Source organism: Lontra canadensis, unplaced genomic scaffold (assembly GCF_010015895.1).
Source record: "Lontra canadensis isolate GAN:19392208 unplaced genomic scaffold, GSC_riverotter_1.0 scaffold65, whole genome shotgun sequence".
Classification (NCBI taxonomy): Eukaryota; Metazoa; Chordata; class Mammalia; order Carnivora; family Mustelidae; genus Lontra; species Lontra canadensis.
In genome coordinates, this window is record NW_022631059.1 from 4,603,971 (window position 1) to 4,622,719 (window position 18,749).

The 18,749-nt window shown below is 47.5% G+C and overlaps 1 protein-coding gene across 1 annotated transcript in view; it reads left to right on the plus strand.

Moving 5' to 3' along the window:
• The window catches only part of LOC116880098 (serine/threonine-protein phosphatase 4 regulatory subunit 1-like), a 79,878-nt gene that overhangs the window by 37,543 nt on the left and 23,586 nt on the right, over positions 1-18,749 (plus strand). The window contains exons 4-6 of the mRNA XM_032878907.1: positions 1,657-1,763; positions 3,067-3,209; positions 11,744-11,890. Of these exons, the coding sequence (XP_032734798.1) occupies positions 1,657-1,763; positions 3,067-3,209; positions 11,744-11,890 (397 nt within the window). The remainder of the gene's footprint in view (positions 1-1,656; positions 1,764-3,066; positions 3,210-11,743; positions 11,891-18,749) is intronic.

The following is an 18,749-nucleotide window of genomic DNA, read 5'->3' on the forward strand; positions in this document are numbered from 1 at the left end:
AGCAGGCGGAGGCAGGCAGGGCCTCCTCTCCATTTGTTCCAAGAAGCCTTTCAGGAGTGCCGCCCCCCCCCCCATTGTGCCCTGAGGCCTCTAGGCCACCACTCTAAGCCACTGCTGATCGCTCTGATTTTTTTCCCCTCATTAATGTCTTTGTTTAAAACAGCTTTACTGAGGCATATTTTTCATGCGGTGAAATTCACCCATCTAAAGCATCTGGTGAGATGAGTTTCTGTAGATGTAAACAGCCATGAGGCCCTCAGCGGCAGTCACATTTGAACTTGCCGTAGTTCCCTTGTTTCCTTGTTCATCCCTTTGCCAGCAGCCCCTTGCTCCCTCCTCACTGTGGACCAGGCAACTATAGATTTGTTTCTGGAGGCTAAGGTTTTGCCTCTTCTAGAATTTCATATAAATGGAATCCTCTGGTATGTTGTCTTTTCTCTGTGGCTTCTTTTTCTTAGTAAAATACATTTGAAATGCATCCCCGTTGTTACCCGTAGGGTTCCCTTTTAGTGCTGAGTCATATTCCATTTTCTGTATAGTTGGCGACCTGTGTCTGTGCTCCCCAGTCGAGGTACATGGAGTCCTTTTTCATTTCGAGGCTGTTGTGCATCATGCTAATATGAACATTTGTGTACCAGTCTGTGTGTGGACAAAAGTTTTCATTCCACTTGGGTAGATACCTAAGAGGGAATTGCTTGGTTGAATGATAAATGTATACTTAGCTTCCTGAGAAACTGCCAGCTGTTTTCTAAATTACGGTGCTATTTTGCATTCCTGCCAACAATGTCTGTGGGTTCCTATTGTCTGATATCTTTACCAGCATAGGTATTATTATCATTTTAGTTATTTTTCTTTTTTAAGATTTTATTTTAATTAGGCTCCACGCCCAATGTGGGGCTCGAAATCATGACTCTGAGATCAAAAGTCAGATGCTCCACCTACTGAGCCAGCCAGGTGCCCCATAATTTTAGTTCTTCTAGTGGGTATGGTAGTACCTCTTCTTGACTTCTTATTTATTCTTTTGGCCTTTGGTTTTCTTTTGTCTTTAAAGTTTATTTTGAAGCAATTTTAGATTGATAGAAAAGTTGCAAAGCTAATACAAAGGTTTCCCTTTGCACCTTTAATCTTCTAATGAGATGGTTCCCGACCAGGGTTGATTTTGCTCCCAGTGGACCTGTGGCAATGTCTAGAGACATTTTTAGTTGTCCTGTCGTGGGGTGAGGGGCAACCAGGGGAATTTTCTGACATCTAGTGGGTAGAGGCCATTTGAGATTGAGGTGGCCATCAGGATGCCTCTTTGGACCTTTTCCTTCTGCAGTTTTCGTCACTTGATCCCCTCCCACTGTCTGAGTCTTATCTGGGTCTGAAGAATCAATCAGAAATGGAGAAAAAGGGTTTTCTCTAGTTCCAAGTGGATAGTTTCAACCTCCAGTGACCATCAGGCTGGAGGGTATGAGTCTGGCTCCTGTAGGATGGTGACTGACGTTGTACCAACCATCTCTGGGTTCCCTGATGACCTCTCCTCCCCCTGGACAGAAGTTGCTGACTTTCCTTTGTTCCCTGATTTTATTACCTGCTCTTAACATGATGCTCGTAATTAGCACAGTGGCGGTCCGTGTTGCCCGTGTAACTGTGGATCATTTCTTGTCTTCACAGTCAGATTATTGCCAGAGGGCTGCTCGATGTCCTCCGGGACTTCAGTAACAATGAGGAGGACTTCTTAACGGTAATGGAGATGGTGGTCCGATTGGCAGAAGACTCAGGTTTGTACGAGGGTTGTATACTTTTATTTTTTACTTGTGTATTTCCAAGAAATTATGTATAACCAATGATAGTGAGTTAAAAAGAAAACCTGGGGTGTTCATCAATACATTTTAAGCAGTGTCTAAGCACGAATGGGTTTTGTCTTGAAGAATGGGTGTCTTATTTGGGATCAAATTATCCTTAGTTTTAGAAAATTAGAATGACTAATGGCCATGAATGCTATCTATGCCGGCAGTTAAGGCCTTTGTAGTTCATGAGTTTTGCCAGCCTGTTGGTTGCTAAGAAATACCAAATCAAAAGAAGTCCTTTGGATTAGAACAAGCCCAGTCATTAGTTTCCCTCATCTATGATCTTTGTAGGCTAATCTTGATTTTTCTTTCTCTTTCTACCTCTCCATGATTGCTGTCCTGGGAGAGAAGCGCACCGCTGTGCGGGAGACAGGAAGATGTCCCTCCCCTGCTCTCCTCCCCTACACACATAGGAAAGAGGGGGGAGATGAGCATTTTGGGGGGCTGCTTATACAGAGAGCTGCCTGCTGCCCTCACACACGCCCCCGCCCCCCGCCTTCGATTTGTAATGATTGGTGAACAGCTTCAGAAAGTTTTGGGAATCTTACGCTTGCTTTAGAATTTGATCATTTTAACTGCAAATAGAAAAATAAGCCTTCCGCATAGCTCCCGTATTCATTTAAAATATTCATATGAATATGACACAATGCTTTTAGAAGGCCCGAGTGGATGTTTTGAGTCCTTAAATGGATTCTCTTTGTAAATGAGTCACCATTTACAGTGCTGAAGCAATTATATATTTGTGTTAAATTTAATGTGGTGTATTGGAGCTAGAGCCGCTCTTTTGTTTAATGCTTTGCCTTAGAAATAATTGGGATGCGGGGATTGTGGGGGAGTGCATTTATGAAAGAATTATTTATAATGTATACATTCTGGCTGGAATTTAAATAAGCACAACCCATAGGTCTGGCATATATGCCATTAGTTGTAATGGCTTTTGGACGCTGGCCCAGCACGCAGACTTCTTGCTCTCTCCTCGATTTATATATGGCTTGTTATAATAGAGTTGTCATTCTCTCTTCCTTTTATGTTTTTATATTGCCAGATAGCTTATTAGCTTTTTAAGCCTGTCTGTAGCATAAATACTCTAAATGGGAAATGATTTTTAAACTGCATTTGTCTAATTTCCTTGATGAAGTATTTTAGTAAGAAAAGCTAGAAACTATCCCTCTATACTCTGTAAGGTGCTTGGCTTATTCTCATATAATTCTTTTCCGATTTTTTATTGCTGCAGAGCCCACGGTGCGGTCTGAGCTGATGGAGCAGATTCCTCCTATTGCTGTTTTTTTACAAGAAAGCAGATCGGATTTTCCCGTGGTGCTCTCTGAATATCTCTCCCCGATTGTAGTGAGGTACCTCACGGATCCCAACAACCAGGTGGGAAAAACTGGGACCTGAAGATCTGTGCAGCAAATTCCCCTTAGTCTCATTTTAGCTGAGATCCTTAATTCCGAGAACAGCTTCTCAGAGTTAAGCAATTCGAGAACAAAAGATCTGTTTGTGCCGGGTTCCTCAGTTACGCAGGCAGACAGACAGCATTCACTCTTAGTATCATGAGAGATTTCTTTCTTATTTTTTTTTTAACCTTTTCTTATGGAAATTTTCAAACACAGGGAAGTAGAGAGACTGTTAGAATGAATGTCCATGTCTGAATGAATACACCCAGAGTCGACAGTCATTAACATTCGACCGGTCTGTTTTCATTTATCTTGAGTTAATCCAACCCGGATAAAAGCATTTCCCAGATACCATGTCGTTGTAGCTGTAAATGCTTTAGTATTTCTCTCTGAGAAGTACAGACACTTTTTAAAATACATAATAGCAATCCCAGTATCCCATGGATAAAAATTATCAATAGATCCTTAGTATCATTTAATCTTGAGTCGTTGAAATTTTTCCAGTTTTCTCAGAAATCTGGTTGTTTACAGGCAGTCTCTTTAAATCAGAATGCACATGAGGTCCACATACTGGATTTGGTTGATGTACCTTTTAAATCTCTCTTAATTTATAATTGTTCATCCCTCTGTTTACTCCCTTGCTCTAGGAAACTAGGTCATTAGTTTGTAGGAGTCCCCGCATTTGGGATCTGGCCGATCACATCCCCATAGTGTGGTTTGAAATGTTCCTCTGTTCCCAGTATTTCCTCTGAACTGCTAGTTAAGTCTAGAGGTGTGGTCAGGTTCAGAGTTTTGTATAGTACAGTGAGAATCCTTTCTTGGTGCTGTTGTGTTTTCTTGCTGCATCAGATCAGGAAGCATAAAAGCTGTGTGAGGGCTGGGTTGTGTTTGGGTTATGTCGGCCTTATCTGTTCGTTACAGAATTCCTCGCCAAGAGTTTGCACTGGTATTTCCAAAATCGCATTGAGGATTGTAGAGCTTTTACTTAATTTGATTTTATATTCATAACTTTTTATTTTTACATAGTATAAATCTTGCTTCATAAGGGCATTAATGTGTCTCTGTGTGTGTGTCCAAAATAAAAATACCAGTATGATTGCTGACAGTATGATTACTAAGAGTACAGTAGGATAACTGAATATAGTTTGGGATTTCTTTGACGTTCTTTCTGTTTTTGGGCTGTCTCCCACTAGAGATGCACAGTCATATTAACATTAATATTAATGAGATTGTGTTTCAAAGTCACTTGTATTAACCCTTCTCTTTGTGCCTAAGCTGCCAACTTGATCCACAGTGAGACTCATTTATTTTTTATTTTTAGAAATTGCTTTAGCTTTTACATTTTGATTTAATTTAGACTTATAATTATTTAAAATGTTTTTACATAATTCCAAGTCAAAACTGTTAAAGTACATTCAGAAAAATCTGACTTCCAGGGATCCCTGGGGGGGTTCAGTGGGTTAAATGTCCGGCCCTCGGTTTCAGCTCAGGTCATGGTCTCAGGACTGTGAGACTGAGCCCCGCGGCGGGCACCGCGTGCTCTGTGCGGAGTGTGCTTGAGACTCTTTCTCTCTCCCTCTCCCTCCCCTAAAATACATAGATGCAATCTTCTAAAAAAGAAAAGAAAAGAAAAATCTGACTTCCATCCCTGCCTCCCCTGTCTGTTCCCTCCCTCCCCTATAGATCGCCATTTTTCCCGGGTTTTGGTTTATTCTTCCCTTTAAAAAATATGCACGGATAACTTGAAGCCTTATGTACGTGTCCTTGTGTCCTGCACCCCCTTGTCACTTTCTCAGGTTCACGTGGTGCGCTGCTCATGATGCCCTGTCCCTCGCTTTCCCCTGCTGTCCGGGGTATTCTGCAGATCAGTCCCAAGCAGGCAAGGCAATGCTTCCTCATCCCTTTTCCCAGCAGCAGGGTACTCGCTGGGGAGAGGTAGTGAAGCTTGCTCATAGACATTTGGGTTATTTCTACTCTTTTGTCACTTTAAAATCGTTGCCACAAGTCGCCTTTGCAGCCTTTCCATTTGTGTGAGTTACTGTGGGAATGGATTTGCACAAAGGCAAACCTTGTATTTATAATTTTTTTTTTTCCTAGAGAGAGAGAGAATGGGAGAGAGCATGATGCAGGGGGAGGAGAAAAGGGAGAGGGAGAGAGAGAGAATCCCAAGCAGGCTCCACAGCCAGCACAGAGTGGGATGTGGGGCTCAATTTCACGACCCTGAGGTCATGATTGGAGCTGAAATCAGGATTTGAATGTTTAACTGAGCTACCCCGGTGCCCCTGTATTTATAATTTTTAACGATATGCCAAGTTTTCATTATTGTTTCCAAGAAGTTCTGCAGTTTCAGCTTGTCTCTCTCAATCTGAGCATTTTTAAAAAGCAAATGCTGTAAGTGTTACCCCGTGACGTGATTGAATGTAGTGTTCAGATAAGGAGGAAAGTCCTTCTGTTTCTGCTCTCCTAATGCCAGTCTTTAGATTATTTTTGCATTTTCTTCCTCAGGTGCTTCCATTTTGTCCTGCGTGCGTCTAATCATAATGGGACGCAGTGTCTCCCATTCATTCATTTACTCCGGCGGCTTCTGAATGCCTGTTACCGGCCAAGTGTGGTGCTTTGTGCCGGGGATAAAGACATGAGTAGGACAGATTTCCTGCCCCAGAAAGCTCACCGGCGTGCAGTAGACGTTGTACGTCTTCATAATCTTCGTATTTTTACTTGTGTTGAAAGCTCCGCTTTCGTTCGGCCTTTCGGGGCAGTGGACGCGCTGCGCATTGTAACGGCGGTGGTTGTGTTCTTCCACTGGCCGTTCTTTTTCCTTTGGATGTGTTCTTGAAGATGAGATTGCACTGGGTCAAAGAACTTGACATTTCCTTGACCTTTTACATATATCATTGCCATTTATTTGGTTCCAGAAGGGGAGAGGCTGGAACTGTGATTTGGGCCCTGGGCTCTCTCCTGTCTCTCCTTGCTCTGCCACCACCCTGAGCCTTCTGGTCCCAGAGGCCTGTGGCTCCCTCCTACCCGTGTCCTCCTGCCTTCATTTCCTTTTCCGCTTTGGCTGCCCCCTCCCTCAGCCTTCCCTTTCTGGCAGCCTCCCCATCCGCACCCCTGATTTTTGTCCTTTTGACGGTGCCTCCGCCTGCCGGCCCATTCACAGCCCACAGACTCCCACGTCCCGGAGGCCAGGTTGGTGGGGAGGGGGGGTTGGGGGCTGCTGCCACCGCAGATTTATGGATTCTGATTGCAGCCGGACTCGCAGTGTTGCCTGCCGACCCTTCCATTCGTCCCTCCTCAGCTGGTCTTACATTATCCAAGGCAGCTCTTGCAGACCTTTGCCACCGTCATCAAGCCTCTCCATCTTGGCCTGTCGTGCACCAAACCGGTGACCTTGCCTTTTGCTTCAGTGAGAAAATAGAGGCCTTCTGTCTTCATCCGCTCTCTCAACAAGTGGATCTGCCGCATACTCCCTTCGGTTCCCTGGAGCCCAGCCAGGGGCCATCAGTATCCTCCCTTCTCCTGCCCCCCACGCCCAGCTGGACCTTGCCAGGTGTCCTTTGTTTCCATAATAAACAGAATTCTTCTCCATTCCTGTCACCTTTAAACACAGAAATATGGCAGAGCCCTATCTTCCTAAAGATATTTCCTTCAGACTCTAATGCCTTCAGACATAGCTGACTCCTTTGTGGGCCGCCCGTCCCGGTCCTGCCGTGAGGCCACCGCAACTGTGCCTTCTACCCATGTTGGAGGTCTTGCTCCTTCCAGATGCCTCTCCTCTCCTCCTGCCCATCTCGCCTCCCTTTAACCGAGGCCAGCCCTTCCAGACCTCCTCCTTGTAGGGGTGCCCAGGGTCCCCGAGGAGGTCGGATGCCGCATTCAGCCAAGGCTCAGATTCTTTTGCCTGTCGGAGTGGGTCTGTCAGGTTGGCCGAGCAGCTGCGGCGCAGGCCTCCCTGTGCCTGTCATCAGTACTCTTCAGGGCCGGTGCGCCTTGCGGGGACTCGTGGTGGGTAAGAAACCACAGCATCGGGCACAATAGTGACAACATGACCATGGTTGCTGGTACTGCTAACAGCTTGGGCTGCTGGAGCTCGCAGGGTGTGACCTACCCGGCTCCAGGATTAGCGAGGATTATCTTGTTTACGCTCCCTAAGTGCCCTGTGAAGTGTGGGCATGCACATTCGTTCCCCTTTGTTTGAGAGGCGCAGGGCTGAGGCGCAGGTGTGTGTGTTGGGCACCATGAGCTACGCGGGAGCCTGGCAGGCCGCCCTGGTTTCCCCAGGCTCATCTGGTGAATGTGTTGGGACTGCCTAGGCTCTTCTGGATGTCATGACTAGTACTTTCCCGTGTTAGACTCTGAGCACTGACCTAGGAGCTGGGTCTTACTTGATGATCTCTGTGACCGAGCCCGGGGCCTGGTACCTGCTCGTGTTCTGGGAGTGCGCTGTGGAACCGAGGCAGCCGTCATCTGTCCCATTTGCCAGTGTGACCACGTTTCTGCAGATGTCCTGAGCTACTTGCCTTCTGTCTCACAGGACACGGGGGTCCCAGCCCCTCTTCAGGGCGATGTCTTCCTTTCCATCTTCTTTCCTATCTTCTTATCTCAAGGCTGGCTTATTTTTCTAGTCTCTCTCGTTGGCTTTTCTCTTTCGATTTTCATCATGCCTCCGTCTCCCTCAACCCTCTGTGCCCGGGCCTCCACCCCGAGCGCCCCGCCGCTCCCTTCCCTGTTGCCAGGCTTCTTGAAGAACCATGCTCTGCAGCTTCTGGTGGGCGTGGGCTCCCGGTGTAGGATCCCGGCCCGGCGGCGGCTCCCCGCACGGCAGCCAGTAGACCCCTGCAGCCACTGAGAGGTGTCCCGCCGTGGACTCTGCTCTTCTCACTGTGAAATCTGTTTTTTTTTTTTTTTTCTTCAGAGATAGTTTTGATTTTTAAAAAACCATGAAATGTTTTTATCACACTGGAGGATTGTGTAATAAACACCCATATATCTACTACACTCACTCAAGAAATGTTAAACTTTTGTAATATACCAATTTAATTTTTTCTGAATGGGTTACAGATCCAGTTAAGACTGTGCCATGCCCTTGCCATGCCGTTCTTCTCCCTCCCTCCCCTTCTGTAGGAAACCACTACCCTGAGCCCCAGGGTGTCCTTCCCATCCAGAGTTTTATAGTCCCACCACTTGCATAAGTGACCCTGAATAAGAGTGTCTCGTTTTAGGTCCTTTAAAACCTTATATAAATGGCGTCAGACTGTACTTTCCATTCTGCTGCTTGCTTTTATCCCTCTCTTTTTAAGATCTATCTACATTGATCCCGAGAGCTCATGGTCATTCATTTTAACTGTGTGATGGTATTGCATTTATACGCTTTCCACAATTTATTTGTCTATCCAGTGACTTCTTTTTTGCCTTTACTTAATTTTTTTTTGCACCATTTGTCACCATTAACGACTTTTGGGTCTTTGAAGAAACCTTTCTTGGCTGCATCCTAGACATTTAGTGTTTCTCCCCCACCGGTGGGATGCACAGGTGCCGGGGACGTGTTCTCTGTTCCTCCTGGAACTCAGCGTTAGGTCTGTGTGCGTTGGGATCGTCTTACCTCTTACGTCCCTCTCTTGGTGACTAGTCATATGATTTTAGTCACGGTAAATCAGGATTCATCTGGGGGAGACGGGACCCCACACACTGTTCTTTCGTTTTTTTTTTTTTTTAAGGTTTTATTTGTTTGAGATGGGGAGAGAGAGAGAGAGAGCACACATGTGCAAGACCTTAAGAACGGGGAGGGAGGAGCAGGAGCCCCACTGAGCAGGGAGCCTGGACATGGGGCTCGATCCCGGGACACTGGGATCATGACCTGAGCTGAAGGCAGATGCTTCACTGACTGAGCCCCCCAAGCGCCCCTACCCCACACACTGTTCTGAGCCCTTTATGTCTGTAGTTCGTGTCACTCCACAGCTGGCCCTGGCAGGTGGGACTGTCACCTTGCACGTCTATAGACACGAAGCCTAGCCTCAGCCCTCAGCTGCTGGCCCTGGAGCCCCCACTAGTGACTGCAGGACACAGATGGGGTGCATCCTGGAAACACTGCAGGGTCTCCTGTGGGTGACCCAAGTGTTCCCCCCCCCCCCCCTACCCCGCCCCTTCCCTTCCTGCTGGTGTGTTCTTCCCCAGGCTCCAGCCCTGGCCTGGGTCCTTGCCTGCCCTCCAGGGTGTGGTCTGGTTCTCTCCGCCACCCCCCACCCACCCCATACCAACCTTTTTTTTTTTTTTTAAAGTGCCAGGATTCCTTTGGTTTTCTCATCTGCTCCTGGAGGCCTGAGCAGAGCCACATGCCCAAGGCTGTCCCCAGACCCTGGAGCTCATGAGTCGGCCCCGCCCACTGGCCACTCTCCAGAAGCCTCCCGTTGCGTCATGTTGGGCCCCCAGCTCAGACACCCACCCCAGGTCTTCAGTCTTCCTTCTCCTTTTCTTGCGTTTGGTGATTGGTGGCCTAAGGCAAAGAGCCCAGGGTCATGTTTGGTTTTCTAGGACCATCTCTAGTGATGACCTCAGTTCTCTTTGGCAGCATCTCTCAAGCCTTCCCTCTCCTTACTGGGCCCCACCCGCTGGAACCCTTGCCTCTGCCAGAGCCTCTCTGCCCAGGAGCTCCTCGCCTGCTCTCGCAGCTTTCAGAGCCACTTGAGGCTTCTAAACTGTCACCCTCACAAAAGCTGTGTCTGCTTTTGTCACGCCTCTGCTTTCCAACCCTTGAGGCTCCCCCATGCCCTGGAGTAAGCCCTGGAGTAAGCCCCGGAGGCCCTGGCCCTGCCCCACCCCAGCTGGCCCTTCAGCCTTCCCTGGGTCACCTGAGGCAATGTCCCCTGACTTGTCCCGGGTCTCCAGGGCTCATCTTGTATCTTTGGGCCCATCGTCCTCTCCCCTTTCTTTGCTTGCTATAACAGTCCCTAGGGACAGCCATAACCAAGCACCACAAGCTGGGGGGCTTCGAACAGGAGACATTTATTCTCTCCCAGATGTGGAGGCTGGAAGTCCAAGATCAAGGTCTCATCTGCGTCACACTCATTCTGGAGGCTTCAGGGGAGAATCCGCTCCTCGCCCCTCCCAGCTTCTGGAGGTGTGGGCCCCCTTGGCTTCCAGCTGCAATGCCCCAGCCTCTGCCTCTGTTTTCCTGTGGCCTCTTCCTCTTCTGTCTGTCCTCTCCCCTTGCCTTTCTCGTAGGACAATTAGAAGATTGTCCTTAGGGTCACCCTGGTAATCCCGTGGATGACCTCCAGGTCCTTAACATGACCCCAGTCACATCACAGAGACCCTTTTGCCACAGAAGTCACATTCAGAGATTCTAAAGATTGGAGGTACACATTATGTTGCGGTCTACCCTTCACCCTGCCGTCCTCAGCAGGCTTCTGACTGCCTTTGACATTCTGCTCCACGTCCTCTGCTGAGGACCGGCGCCTCCCTTACCACTGCCCCCCACCTGTCGCATCCTCCCTGTGCTGCCACCCACTGGCGTCCTCACTGCCACCTGGGATTGGGTCACGAAGCAAGGCGGCTGATGAATCTGGCCCTCCTAGGCTCTGCTTCTAGCATGTTCTTTGCTCCTGCATGTGCCGGAAAGCTCAGTAAGGCACATGCAGGAGTTATTGGGGACTTTGGTTGGACACTGCACCACATCCTGTGACCCCAGCCTGGGGATGCCACTGGGGCGTCACCTCTCCCTGCCTGCCCCTCCCACCGAGGCTGTCGCGGCGGCTACCTGGCTGACCTGCCTTTCGTTGCCTCTAGTTGACTGGGAGCACCACTACCAGAACGAGCTTTCTAAAGTACCGTTTTCTTCTTGTCGCTTGTTTGGAAGCTTCCCTGTCTGAGTGCCTCTGAGGCTGCTTCTGGAACTGCCGTCTGCTCACCTGCCACTCTGCGTGCTCTGCCTGGGCCCCGGGGCTCTTCCCGGCTTCAGTGTCATCTCCCACCCCTTGCTCTGTGGGTGGCTGTTTCCTGTGTTCTCCGCTCCCAGATGGGTTCTCTGTCCAGCTTCTTGGTGTCCCTCTGAGGACTGGTGCTTGCTTGCCCCTACTCTCTGGACCGAGGAGGCTTCTGAGGCCCGCCTCACTGGGCCTCGTGTCTGGGCTTCACTGGGCCTCCTTTCTGGGCCCTGCCCCGCGGCCTTCTGTGGTCGTGTGTGCGGGCGTCTGTGCGGAAATCCGGGGTTCAGGCCGTGTGGGGAAAGTGGGGACATTGTTGGAGGACAGGTGGGGGACACGACCTGAAAGGGGACCCGGGGAAGAGGATATTCGGCCCGAGAGGAGAGGAATGGGAGGAGCCAGCCCGGCAGAGAGAGCTGTGTTCTCTGAGGCCTTGGGGGAGGAAGTACAAGGGGAGGGCTGGGTACCCTGTGCAGTTCACGCGTGTCTGGAGGCGGCCCGGCTTGGCGCTGCCCTCAGGGAGCTCGTCTGGCTCTGGAGAGCACTTCAGCTCGTTTGGTGTTTCACCTTTTGCCTTCTTTTCCTCTTCCAGGTTAGAAAATCAAGTCAGGAAGTGCTCTTGACTCTTCTGGAACAAGATCTAGTTTCCCAGCACGATATTGAAAACAAAGTGTGTCCAGTCCTGCTGGCGCTCTCTGCGCCGGACGGTGATGACGAGTATAAGGCAGAAGCTGCGAACGTAAGTCTGTCTGGGGGGGTGGTGACAGCTCCGCACCTCGGTGGACTGTCCCGTAGCTTGGGGTGAGCGTGACTTGTGGTCTCACAGGTGCTTGGTGTCGGCCGGCACTTCCCCTAAACAAGGCGGCCGTCAGTGTGGCCTTGGTCCGAGAACATTCACAGTTCGGATCTGAGCGTGTGTTGGACGTGCTTATCCTTAGATCACCAGTTGTTTTAAGACGGCAAAGTTGTCGAAATCAGGGTGGTTGAAGCTGAGGTGAGGCCAGATGCAGAGATGTGTAGGGAATCAGTCTTTGGACCCACTGGGATCACGGACCTTGTTTCCCAAAGTACAGAACCCAGTCTAGTGCGGGCGAGGATTTTAGCTTGTGTTTGGGCCGTTCAAGAAAGTCCAGTAGACATGGCTGACTGTGTGTAGGTCAGGACAAGGTGGTGCTTTGTAGGTCTGTGAGCGGATAAGAGGGTCCACTCTTAGGAGTGCAGGCATGGCCAGAATGTCCACGGCAGTTTAGGACGTGCTCTGTGGCAGCGTCTGCTCATACCAGTTAAAGGACTAGTGCAGATGCTCAATTTCTTCTCTGTTTAACAGTTACTTTGTGGTATCCTTGGGTTTGTAATATTCTGTACCCATCATAAAGTGACTGTAGAGTCAAGGGCTTTCTACTTGCTTCTAGAACCCTCATTTACAAAGTAACTGCTGTGGGAGCCAGTGGGAGCTTTCACCTATCAGCCCAGACACAGACTCCCCACTTGTCCTCAGGCCTTCTCCTTTGTGGCACAAGGAAGGTCATTCTCGGCCGTCTTGTGTTCGGTGGCTGCTTCCCTCCACTGACCCATGCAGATGGTGCCGCACAAAACAGCCTTCTCTGTTTCTCTCACAGCAGTAATGACTCAGGACTATTCCAGCCTTTTAGGAAAATCATACGTAAGGATTAAAAAAAACCCATAGGCCTTCATTATGAGTACAATAAGACCTAGGAGAGGATTGTTTTCTTGGTTGGAAAAGAATGACGTTGGAGAAAGGAATTCTTTTTCAAAGTGAGGAAACAGCACACGGAGCTGAAAAACTGTATTATAGCATCAGAGCCTTTGATAATTATTCTTCATTTATGTAAAAGTTTTCCTCAACTATGAGTTACAGGGCTGGCTTTTTAAACTAATTTAAGTTTTTGCATATTCCATACGTTTATAAGATGAATCAGGCTGAAGAATAATTGATTATTAAAATTCAAATTCTCCAGGGTTCTTTTATAAATTTCAAGTTTCCCTATAAGAAATTACATTTATTTTGCAAAATGAACCTGGATAATATCATTTAGTTGGAATATTTGGCAGTTGAGCCGTGAACTTTGCCAGCTAGATCTTCTTCTTTGTTGGAGCGTTGGTTAGGCAAGTTTCCAAGGTTACAACCGACCACCAAGTATCTTATCCCTCAAGATCGATAATACCGTGAAAAATAATGCTCAAGACGTTTTTGCATGATTTTTGTTTTGTTTTCAGCCGTTTTGTTCTTGCCAACAATATTCCTTCTCTCCTCCTCCTCCTCCTGCCTGTTGTTTTTCTTCTTCTGGTGAAAATATTTGGAAAATATAGCAAGCCTTCATAAAGCTATCTCCACAAATCACCTACAGAACAAATTAGTTCACATAAATTAAGTGAGTGGCTGATATCATTACTCGAATGTGTAAGCTTTCCAGTGTGGCTGCCAAGAATGATGACTCTCGAACCCTCCTCAGGCCGCGGTGCACCCAGGTTTCAGGGTTTTTCTGGAGGAGCACCACTTCTGTCCCCACAGATCCCTGTCAGAAGCAGGATTTGGGGTGCCTGACCCCTGCATGCTTTGGTCAGATTCGGAAGCTGTCCTGTGTTCCTTTCCTGGAGCCCCGAGGCCAAGGGGGAGGAGTCCTGGAAGGTCTCACTCCTTGGGTACCCAGTGTCGAGGAGCCCAGAGGGTGCTGTTTGCGTTAGCTAGAAATGGCAGGATGGTTGGGGGTGGGTTTCTATCCTCAAGGAGAAGCAGCCCACATGTGTGGTTTGGAGAGCTCCCCAAGGAGGGCAGGGTTCCCAGCTGGTCTGTGGGTGACCCCCAGACACTGCGGGCACCTCCATGTACTGGCGAGGAGGGAGATGGGGGCAGAGAGAACCAGTTGTGCTGCTTGTTTTGGCTCTCTTCCAGCCACGTGGTGTGAGGGCTGCGACAGCCTGCCGACTGTCGGTAAACACGCGCCCGGAACGGTGCGGCTCCAAAGGAATTGCCTCTCGCTCAGAGGAGCCGGCCTGCCTTCCTAGGCTGGATGTGTGTCTGTGCTCGCACCTTTGCATTCTTGTGAGGGGTTCCAGTCAGCTGATTCTGGTGCCAGCACCCCGAGCGCATACTTGATTAGGGAAATCAAAGGTAGCCAAGTAGACGTGGCCTGGGCATTTTTAAATAAGAGTTATGCCGTGTAAGTCACGGGCTGGTGGTGTCTTACATCCTGCTTCCTCACAGATGTGCGCATTTCAGTTTGTGAAATCTTTCTGCAGATGGCAGACAACGTCCGCGACTCCCTCCTTTGTGCGTTCGGAAGGCTCGCTTCCTTTCTGTCTCCTGTCATCTAGCAATCGAAGTGTGCACTTGACTTGTTTATTTCTCCTTCCAAAGCGCGAGCTTCTGAACACAGGTGTCTCTCCGCCATCGGCACCCAGCACAGTGCCAGGCCCAGAGCCAGTACTAAATAAATGTTAGTTGTTGAATGAATGAATCGGTAAAAACTGGAAGCGCTGCGTCCTGTAATTATATCTAGACGGCGTAAACAAGCCACCAGAGACCAATTATAATTCCTCTTGCTTGCAGGAAAGCCATTAGCATTCCGAGATTATAACTAATTGTCAGAAGCCTATTTTTCTCTCTCAACACGTTTTCACATTAAGGCTTCCTCATTTTTTGTCGTCATTCCTATTTTTAAGCTCATTTTTATTTGTGCATTTATTTAAAAAGAACGTCGTGGGTATGTGTTGTGAAAGAATAGTCCAGGCGACTGAGGAAAGGCGGTCATTCCGTGCGAGTAGTTCCCAGGGCCACAGGGATGTCATTTCTTGTCACTCGGTGTGCTGGCTGGCTTTTAATGATTCGGGGTTTGTTTTATGCGGGTAGTAATAAGGTCATGTGGGTGTGGCCGACGGAGAGGGGCAGCTGGAGACACTGGGTGCTCTTCGGTCGCCTGTTTCCCTGGATACGGGAGCCGGGAGCTCGTTTATTGTGGTCGCCACCGGGTACGGCTCTGCCTCGAGTCAGGTCAGAGAGAGGCGTCCGAGCTCGGAAGGTGCAAGCCTTTCCGTGCTGTGGGGATAGAGTCCCCTCCCCTCGCCCCCCACACTCCCCCGCCAGTCAGGGTGCGTCTCCCTCTCGTGTGCTGTGTGCAGAGTCCGAGCAGAGTCGTGGGAGCTGCTGACCCGGGACCTTGTCCTGCTGGGGCCGGGGGTGCAGCGGGAAGAGCAGACGCAGAGACGGGGAGTCCTTCCCCACCTCCTCCTTCCGTCTTCTTTTCTTTTGGTGGGGGGGGCAGTGGGAGAGGTCTTTAAAAATTTGGGGGGTGATTTTTCATTTGGTTTTAATTTCGAGCTTGTAGGAGATGTTCAGGAGCGAACTCTTGAAGTCTCGGGTACCGTCTCCTCACGCGCTCCCGTAGTCTCTTACGGTCTCTCCTTACACACGTGTGTGCGCACACGCAGACGCACACACATCTGTGTGTGTGTGTATTTCTCTATGAGCCACCTGAGAGGAAATTGGAGGCATTATGCCCTTTTAGGCCCACATTTTCCAGTGTGTATTTCCTAGAAAACAAGGACAAACTCTCTTAAACACCATAGCACGTTGATCAGAATCAAGAAATTGGACTTCGATACGGGGCTGGCATCGCCTCCACAGTTCACGCGCAGATGTTGGCATCTGTCCGGGCCCCGGGCCAGGGCCACGTGATGCTCGGAGCTGTCACAACACTTCTGTCTCCTTGTTTCTAGAACAGATCCTGAGCCTTTGAATTTTGTAACGTTAACATGTTGGAAGAGCACAGGCCAGTTCTTGGGTAGAACGTCTCCCAGTTTGGGTTTGTTCGATGTTTCCTCATGATTGGATTCAGGCTCCGCGTCTCTGACAAGAAAGGTGAAGACACGTGTTCTCATGTGTCACGGCGGGAGGCCCAAGACTGCAGCATGTTCTGCCTCTGGCCATCGCTAACTGGCGGCTCAGGAGAGAGGTGGTGTCCACCCAGTTTCTGTGTCCTCCTTTGCCCCGGACGTGAAGAGGGAAGTCACTTGGAGCCCGTATGCTGTCATCAGACTGCCACCTGCGAGTGTGGTGCCCGTTGGTTGTTCGAGTTGATCTTCTCCCGCGAAGAACGCTCCCTTCTCCATTATTTGCTTATATTTTGTTGTTGATTTTCATATCTGTATTCAAGAGGACTATTGTAGGCAATTTTGTTTTCCTATTATGTTTTTGTCCGATTTTAGAATCTGGGTTATTTGGGCCTTAAAAAACGAGTTGGGAAACATTCCCCGCTCTTCTATTTTCTGAAAGATTTTGTTCAAAATTGGTGTTGTTTTTTCCCTTACGTATTTGTTAGAATTCACCAGTAAAATCTGTGGCCCTAGGGTTTTCTTTATGACATGGTTTTTGATAGAAAATCCAATTTAGATACGGCAATATTCAGATTTGTTATTTCATCTGTGTCATTGGGTAAGTTGTGTATTTTAAGGAATTTGTTAATTCCCTTTTTAAAAAAGTTTTATTTATTTATTTGACAGAGAGATAGAGAGAGCACAAGCAGTCAGAGAGGCAGGCAGAGGGAGAGGGAGAAGCAGGCTCACTGCTGAGCACGAACTTGATGCAGGGCTCGATCCCAGGACCCTGGTATCAGGATCTGAGCCAAAGGCAGATACTTAACCAACTGAGTCACCCAGGCGCCCCCAAGGAATTTATTAATTTCATCTAAGTTGTTAAATATATTGGACTAATGTTGCTTATAATATTTCCTTATCCCTTTTGGGGAGCTGGGTGGCTCAGTTAGTTAAGTGTCTACCTTTGGCTCAGGTCATGATCCTGGGATCTTGGGGTAGAGCCCTGCATCTGGCTCCCTGCACAGTGGAGATCCCCCTCTGCCCCTCCCCACCCCTGCTCAGCTCTCTCTCTCTCTCTCTCTCTCTCAAATAATATATAAAATCTTTAAGAAGATACTTCCTTATCCCTTTCATACCTGAAAGATCTGTAGTATTTTCCTGTTTCATTTATGATGTTGGTAATTTGTGTTTTCTCCCCGCCTTTTTCTTTCTTGATCAGTCTTGCTCAGGCTTTATCAAGTTTATTGATACTTTCTTTTTTTGGTTTTGTTGATTTCATTATTATTTTCTTTTTCATTTATATCTACTGTTTATTGTTTCCTTCCTTCTATTTACTGCAATTCAGTGTGCTTATATTATTCTAGCTTATTAAGGAGGAAACACGTTTTAAAGTCCATCTTTTCCCTTTTAAGCATGTAAAGGTTTTATGTTTATATCTTTGTGCTGTATTGACCCTTTTATTAAGGGATTACCTCTGATAGTAATCCGCACATATTTCTATGTTGAAAGTGTTCTGCTTTCATTAGCATGGACGTGCGCCTTGCTTTTGTATCCAGTTTGACAGTTTTTGCTTTTTAATTGAAGTCTTTATTCTGTTTATGTTAAATATAATTATTGATTATATTTGGACTTAATTCCGCCATTTTGGCATTTTTTTCCCCATTTATCTCCTCTGTTTTCGTTCCTCTATTCTTTCCTGCCTTCTTTTGGACTAGTGGAGTATTTTTGTAGTACTAGATTTTAATTCCTCTGTAGGATTTTCAAGAACCACCATAGCCCCTGCAACGTCGTCCACTCACTCCTTCTCCTTCTCTCTGCTGTTGTTTTCATACACTTGATGACGCATACTCCCATTAGGGACCTGGTAATACAATATTATAAATTTTGATTCAAACAATTGAAGAAATTAAGAAAGGAGAAAAAAAATAGCCTTTTATACTCACACTTTTACCATATGGGTACTCTTCCTTTCTTTCTTGGATTGGAGTTTCTGTCTGGTATCATACTTTCAGCCTGAAGAACTTCAGTACTTTGTTTAGCTTGATTGGCTGAGGATGAGCTTTCTGTTTTTATCCAAAAATGCCTTTATTTTGCCTTCACCTTTGGCTGACAGTTTTACTGGATATTGACTTGTGGGTTGATTGGTTTGTTTTTATTTTTCTGGTATTCCTTTAACATCTTGTCCTGTCATCTTCTGGAGAAGTCAGCGGCCATTCATACGGTACTGCATTTATAGCATCGTTTTTTAATCTGACTGCTTTTAAGATTTTTATTTCCATCTTGGCAGAATGAACACTCATCCTGCTTTGCATTTAGCAAACCCGTTAGATTTGTGTGTTGATGCTCTTCATCTGATTTTGGAAGTTTTGGGCTAGTGTTCCTGTGAGTACTTTTTTTCTGGACCATTCTCTTTCTCCTTTCAGCCTGGGGCTCCAATCACACAAAGCTGAGGTGCTTCCTTTTGCCCCACAGGTCTTTGAGGTTCTTTTTGTTGTTTTAGTCATTTTTCTCTCTGATGTTCAGATTTGATCATTTTTATTGATTTGTCTTTAAGCTCAGTGACTCTTGTCATCTTTGACCTGCTGGTAGGTCTACCCATTAGGTTTTTAATTTCAGTTATTATATCTTTCAACTCTAGAATTTCCACTCTGACCTTTTTTTAGTGTCTGTATCTCTGTAATATAGAGAGTCATTATATGTTCTTTATGCTTACATTTTCCTCTTAATCCTTGTTATATTTACAGTAGCTTTTTAAAAGTCCTTGT